Consider the following 6,987-nt stretch of genomic DNA (forward strand, 5'->3'; position numbering starts at 1 on the left):
GGCATATAGCCACTCTGTTATATGCAGGGCTGCCAACATTGGGTGATAGGTAAGAGTGAGATGCGAGAGAGCGAAGCGACCGAGCGGGGGGTGGGAGCCTCCCACGGTAGGGAGCTTTTGCATTTTATAACTTCAATTTGTGCAATTTGGTGCATACTAAAGTGACTGTTTTCAGATATCTCAGCATTTTTTTGCTGTGCGTGAGATATTGTAAGATCAGCGTGAGATCGTGAGATTTGGTCAAAATGCGTGAGTCTCACGGTCAATGCGTGAGAGTTGGCAGCCCTGTTATATGTAGAGCTGTGCTCCCAGGCGCCCATCACCCCTACGCAGTCATAAACATGCTCCGCACGTGACATCACTTTACGCCACAGACATGAAACAATCGGGTCCGTACATCAATCGACACCGCTGCTGGCCATAACGCACGTACATCCTACGCACTAGCGGCAAGCGCGACACACGCTGGCTATCTGTAACACCTGCTGTTGATTACACGTTTGGACAAACAATCAGTGCACAGCAACAACTCATGTAAACTCAGTTGCGCGATCTACAGGCGATCGTCGGTTCAACCCAAACTTTTAGCGCATATCTGCGACAGCCAGCTCGCACATCCGCTAGACCGTACACTGCGCACGCACGCGCGCCATCGGCATTTCTGATGATGACTTACAGATGGGAAATTACTGTTGTTTGTATTACATGGGACCTGTCTGATGGCGACGACTTATAAATGACGACTTAGGCAGGGCTATTCCAATGGATTTACTATGAGAGAAAATCGGGACTTTGACTTCCATGACGACTTATGCGAATTGACGAGTTAGACGATGACGACTTAGAAATGCGAGTTTTACTGAACTATTCAGTATACTGTTACTAGTACTGTACTACAGGATTGCAGGGCCAAGGATATAAGAGCTGTCCACATTTGCACATGTCGCACACTCCGAAAATGAATTGGGGACAGCTCTTATATCCTTGAACCGGATCGCCCTATGATCAAAGCATCTTCAGGCAAGCCAACATGAGCTTCTACTCAGCCCCCAGGAATCCCTTCCACCTGGAGCCAATGAGGCATGGCCTACCTGGCTATGCCTAAATCGCGTCAGGACGGGTTGGTCGATGCAAGGGCAATCGTGCAGAAATGGGGATACATTGAAGATGGCCCAATCGAATGTGACTGCGGGGAGGACCAGACTATGGGACATCTCCTGGAATGCCCCCTATTACTAGAGCCCTGTAGACTTAGAGACCTTGAGGTTTTCAACCACTGTGGAAGATCCTGTGTGCTGCAGTGGCTAGGTCGAGTGTAGTGTAGTGATCCGAGAAGAAGAAGAAGACTGCGCAAGAGACCGTACTGTTGCACTCTCATTTTTTATACTTGAATTCTTAATCCAAAAGTGTTGGCACAGTGCCAAAGGTGTATGCACCATGGCTACACTGTTACAAAGTGACAGGCATAGTCGTATACTAATAATTGTCTTTCTTATTCCTATTTGATCAGATTACTAGAGGTTGGTTGAATATGTTCAGTAATATATTGGTGTGCTTGCCTTACAGAGTAACTATAGTGAAGGACAAGGAGACACGACAAAGCAAAGGTGTAGCGTTCATCCTGTTCTTGGACAGAACCTCCGCCCATAACTGTGTTAGAGCGATGAATAACACACCGGTATGTACGAATTTGTTACTAACTTACCGGATATTGCTTATTAGTTTCCTTAAACGTCAAGGGTCTAATTGGCAATTAAAAGCTGTCATGTTGCACCACATCCTGGTTAGTCTGGTACCTGGCCATTTCCATTCCAGGCAGGATAAAGATGAGGATAAAGAATATATATATATACAGAGAGCGGGAGGGAGAGAGATATGGAGAGAGGGAGAGGAAGAGAGAGGGAGGGAGAGAGAGAGAGAGACAGAGAGAGAGAGAGACAGAGAGAGAGAGAGGGGTTGCTTATCTCATATTGTGTTTTCAGATGTTTGGAAGGACGGTTAAATGCAGCATCGCCAAAGATAACGGACGTACGACAGAGTTTATACGACGAAGAGACTATCCGGACAAGTCACGCTGCTACGAGTGCGGGGTAGGCGAACATTATTATTCAAACATTCTCACGCCGACGTCCGCTGAGAAATTACAGTTTTTCTCTAGTTATCTTTGATTAGCTAAGCATGCGTAGAAAATTTTGACGTTTCTATTGCACAGGAGTTTGGCCATCTAAGTTTTCAGTGCCCCAACAACCTGCTAGGAGAGAGAGAGCCTCCAAAAAAGAAGGATAAGAAAAAGAGAAAGAACAAAGATGATGCAGCAGAGTAAGCAGAGAGATTATTTATAGTTTTTATATGGGTATATTAATGCATATTGTAATTAAATTTTGCAATCCGGCTCTGTAATTGCTCTTACCATAAACATAATCTATACTGAAAATTACCCTCTTAATAATCAGCTTTGTGAATCGACCTCTTGTCATCACAGATATGTAACATTTAAAGTTTCAATTATGTTTACATATATATCAGAGAATAGCGAGTTGCTGAGTGATTTAGTTTTGGTAAATGTGTATCTCACGTTGTACCACAGGTATGGAGCGTCTTCACAGATGGAGGAGAAAGAGGAGGAAGAAGAGGAGGAAATCGAAGATCCTGCACTCGACACACTAGCCGCAGCTATTCAGTATCAGGTGGGGAGAAATTATTATCTTAAGTCTGTACTACATGTAATTGCGATGTATAAACTACAACAGGTTGGTGGTTAATTTTTAGCTCGCCTTGACATCGTAAGATGAGCTATTGCCATGGGGTGTCGTCCATCGTACGTCCGTCCGTCCATCCGTCAACATTTGGCTACGGTCAACGATAACTCAAGAACCGTTTGACCCACATGTTTCAAATTGCATAGAGTTGTTACTCCTATGGGAGAGGTTTGAACGTCCTATTTTGGAGCACGCCAGTTGACCTACCTTCGAGCCACGTCCACTTTTTGCCAAAAATGGAAATGGCCATAAGTCAGTTCAGGTTCAATGGATTTTGCTCATTTCTGGTATGTGAATGAATGAGGACTGGCCCCAAAACATATCACACAGGTTTTGATATTTTTTTTAAATTATGCAAATTAGGTAGATTTTGGCTATTTCACTATGCATTTCAGTGTCTGCCTATGGTCAACGATAACTCAAGAACCGTTTGACCCACTTGTTTCAAATTGCATACAGTTGTTACTCCTATGGGAGAGGTTTGAACGTCCTATTTTGGAGCACGCCAGTCGTCCTACGTTTGAGCTACGGCCACTTTTTGGCAAAAATGGAAATGGCCATAAGCCAGTTCAGGTTCAACGGATTTTGATCATTTCTGGTATGTGAATGAATAAGGACTGGCCCCAAAACATCACACGGGTTTTTTTTAATCATTATTATGCAAATTAGGTAGATTTTAGGAATTTCACTATGCATTTCAGTGTCTGCCTACGGTCAACGATAACTCAAGAACCGTTTGACCCACACGTTTCAAATTGCATACAGTTGTTACTCCTATGGGATAGATTTGAATGTCCTATTTTGGAGCACGCAAATCGACCAACTTTCGAGCCACGCCCACTTTTTGGCAAAAATGAAAATGGCCATCTAGATTCATTCGATTTTGTTAAATTTTGGTATATGAATGTCTAAGGCTAGCCCCAAAACAGTTGTTACTCCTATGGGAGAGATGACAATGTCCTATTACGTTTATTTCGTCTAACTGGTTAACAACACTACAATCATACCTATATACGTGTAATATTGTATTTTAGATTCTTTGTTACAGTAATTTGACTGGAATATTTTATTGTTTTTATTTGCGTGATATTCGAAAACCAAAATGGCGATCATTTAGGCGTAGCGCCATCTCTCGTCAAGATTTCAGACTTTCAGATCGGAAACATTAATCTTCGCATCAAAACTTATGCATATATCATCATCAAGAGTATATATAATGGGAGATATGCTATATAATGGGAGTTCTCCCATATATACCCTTTGCTTTATATATTCCCCCTCCCTCTTCTATCACACCCAAGGTGAACTACAGTGTCATTGACACTTTCATTATATTATGACAAGCGCTAACTTCTCATTACCCATAAAAGGAATTACACCATAGTTAAGATGATGCATGCAGTTCACAGTTATCGCAGCAATCAACGTTCTTATCGTAAACGATTAGTTCAATAGTATGTTTACTAATTGCCTAAAGTTAGACTAAAGATTAAGTTTAGGTTGGTGCAATAAATGTTGAATTTGAGATTGCGCAGGTAATTCCCACAAAACAGTATAAAATGTTTCAGAAAGTCAGTTTTTGTCAGGAAAATGTAAGTTACCTGATGTGGCATGCACAACAAAACTGAGACATAATGTAACTGATATCAATCTACATTCAGCAACACAGAATAGAGGAGGACGACTACAGATATAGAGTGACAACGGGCGAGTACAGTGGCGCCGATGGTGGCAGCGTGGATACGGCTGACACACGGAAACGCTTCAAGAAGAGTGAATACTTCAGCGATGAGGAAGAGGAAGATGAAGCGAGAACGTGATCCCTGTTCGTCCGATCTCATTCTCCTGTATATATACCACGTTAATTCTCCACATCGCAACCATATGAGCGTGAATGTCAATATTGATATACGTGCTATCCGACCATGTATCACTCGTTCGTTCACTCTGTAGGCAACTCGTGTGGTGGGGAAAGTATTTGACCCACCTCTGGTGGGTTTGTAGACTAGAGAATATATGCCTATTGGAAGTTTTATTCTGTTCAGTGAACTCTGCTGTTATTGTACGATGTCCTGGTCTTCTTTCTCGATACTCTTGCTTTTATGATAGGTGTTACCTTTTTGATATAGAGTTAGTTACACATGCCGTTTTTGATCGTATGGTGTATCAAAGTTTCAATGACATTTAAAACTGTACTATCTACGTTGTACATAGATTGTGGAATGCATGATATATATTAATAATGATAATAATAATGTAAATACAATAGAAAAAAATCCCAACACATTGTTCATCTTTTAATTTACTGTCACCGATGTGACTTTTCATTTTACATTGATGCAAGACTTGCCATCTAGACTCTAATACAAAAGTAGGCATATTTCTGTACATATTATTTACATAATACCTCATTAGGAGTTAATAACAAGAGCCGCAGAGCGTCTGGGCTCATCTGAGGTCTGTTGCTACGGTTATAAACGTAACATTTAAGTTGTGCGTAGTGACACCTTTGTTAAGCGCATATATGCAGATACGCAGTTCGGATTACCCCCCCACGTCCCGAATATCGTGACCGTACGTCGAGCGGTTAAGATTTGTGCCCAACTGTTGACGGACGGACGGACGGACGATCATGCGATTCTACAAGCTGCATCTGACTATGTCAGATGAGCTAAAAACAAAAGTTTTCATTCAATCCTGCTCACATGTATAATTCCAGTCTTCACTTGCTCATATTGAAACTGGCTTTTCTAAAATCGCATTCACTCACAATCCTTGGTGATCATTGAAACTGACATGACTCCGTTCAGCTTGAATTTGTTTCATGTGTCACAGATCTATACTCAATGATGTACAATTGACAGTTTTTACATCAAACTCCATGCCTCTTGTTAGAATTCTTTGTCCAGAAGTTCATATTTCTCATCACACAATGATGCACATTTGAAAGTTTTTACATCAACTCCATGCCTTTCATTAAAATTCTTTGTACAGAAGTTCATATTTTGGCACGTTCTGAGGATCAAGTGGATTCTTGACCATGAGTTTGCCTCTCATCGCACCTCTGTAAATGACTTCGACTACGTCGATGAAATCCTGCTTATTCCGGAAGCTTCCTATGAACTTGGTGTGGTCTGGAGTGCTGTAACATAGTGTCAGATAGCATGCAATTATATATACATAGACATGTCACCAACCCCACCAGACAGCTAAAATGTTTTTGTGTTACCTTGATATAAGTAGACAGAGAATTACGTTTGATATTAAAATTACGTATTAATCCTACACATTGGATTAATGATATTAACTCAAAACAATGATGGGAAACGTACCCCCAGTCTACTTTCATATGCTGGCCATTGAAGAAAAAGATTGTTGCCGGTATTAATGTGATATCGAAGTATTGCATATAGACAGATGCTCCATCAACTTCAACAGAGAAAATCTTTGCCATCTTCGAGAGTCCTGCAGCAGTCTTCCAGAGCTACATAACAAAAAGAATCACCAATATTATTGCAAATATCAGCTATGGTGTAAAAATGCATCGGTTTGTAAAGAGTACGTGTATTGCCGCTACGAAAAGTGACAAAAGGCGCTGCCCGTTATCTTGGTGTTTTTACTATGTCAAGAAAGTACAAAAGATTAGTTTTAATTACTAGCACTCCCACACAATAACTACATAACCTCATAAAGATTTGTCTTTAAAGTCTATATCCAGGGGTCTGTATCGAAGACGGAGAGAGACAGAGTTGATAAAATGCAGTAGCGTAGCCAGGATTTTTTAACAGGGGGGGCCAAAAACAGCAAACTGCGCAAAATAGTGAATGGTTCCTCCGCCTCCCTTTCCACACCCTACGCTGTCCCTACTCTCAGCTCTGCAATCTTTGTTATGGGCGCCATGCAAAGAGGCAACATTTTTGTTCGTTGTTCTCTGCTCCCACGATAAGTAACTGTTCTGTGGCAGATCCAGTATTCCAAGGAGGGGGGGGGGCGGTGACAAATAGGCGGGGGGTATAGCAGGCCCGTAGCCAGGGGGGGTTTGGGTGGTTCGAACAAACCCCCTTCCCCCGAGCCCCCCCAGCAAAAAAAATAAATGTTTGACCTCAGGTCGCTCCATTTTAGTGTAATAATTGCAAAATCTCCATCATGCGGGAGGGTGAGCAGTGAACACCCCCCTCCCACACCCTCTCCCCCCGCTCGGTCGCTTGGCTCCCTCGCCTGGTCGCTT

The 6,987-nt window shown here is 42.1% G+C and overlaps 2 protein-coding genes across 2 annotated transcripts in view; one reads left to right on the forward strand and one right to left on the reverse strand.

Moving 5' to 3' along the window:
* The window catches only part of LOC106813859 (zinc finger CCHC-type and RNA-binding motif-containing protein 1-like), a 6,795-nt gene extending 1,611 nt beyond the window's left edge, over window positions 1-5,184 (forward strand). Inside the window, exons 2-6 of the mRNA XM_014818099.1 lie at window positions 1,567-1,678; window positions 1,983-2,090; window positions 2,213-2,319; window positions 2,588-2,687; window positions 4,421-5,184. Of these exons, the coding sequence (XP_014673585.1) occupies window positions 1,567-1,678; window positions 1,983-2,090; window positions 2,213-2,319; window positions 2,588-2,687; window positions 4,421-4,579 (586 nt within the window). The 3' untranslated portion in view covers window positions 4,580-5,184. The remainder of the gene's footprint in view (window positions 1-1,566; window positions 1,679-1,982; window positions 2,091-2,212; window positions 2,320-2,587; window positions 2,688-4,420) is intronic.
* Window positions 5,185-5,436: 252 nt separating this feature from the next.
* Window positions 5,437-6,987, reverse strand: part of LOC106813860 (thioredoxin-like protein 4B) — a 2,975-nt gene continuing 1,424 nt past the window's right edge. Inside the window, exons 2-3 of the mRNA XM_014818100.1 lie at window positions 6,092-6,243; window positions 5,437-5,901 (exon numbers count right to left, since the gene is read on the reverse strand). Of these exons, the coding sequence (XP_014673586.1) occupies window positions 5,736-5,901; window positions 6,092-6,243 (318 nt within the window). The 3' untranslated portion in view covers window positions 5,437-5,735. The remainder of the gene's footprint in view (window positions 5,902-6,091; window positions 6,244-6,987) is intronic.

The sequence above is a fragment of the Priapulus caudatus genome, unplaced genomic scaffold, assembly GCF_000485595.1.
Source record: "Priapulus caudatus unplaced genomic scaffold, Priapulus_caudatus-5.0.1 Scaffold835, whole genome shotgun sequence".
NCBI classification, from domain to species: domain Eukaryota; kingdom Metazoa; phylum Priapulida; class Priapulimorpha; order Priapulimorphida; family Priapulidae; genus Priapulus; species Priapulus caudatus.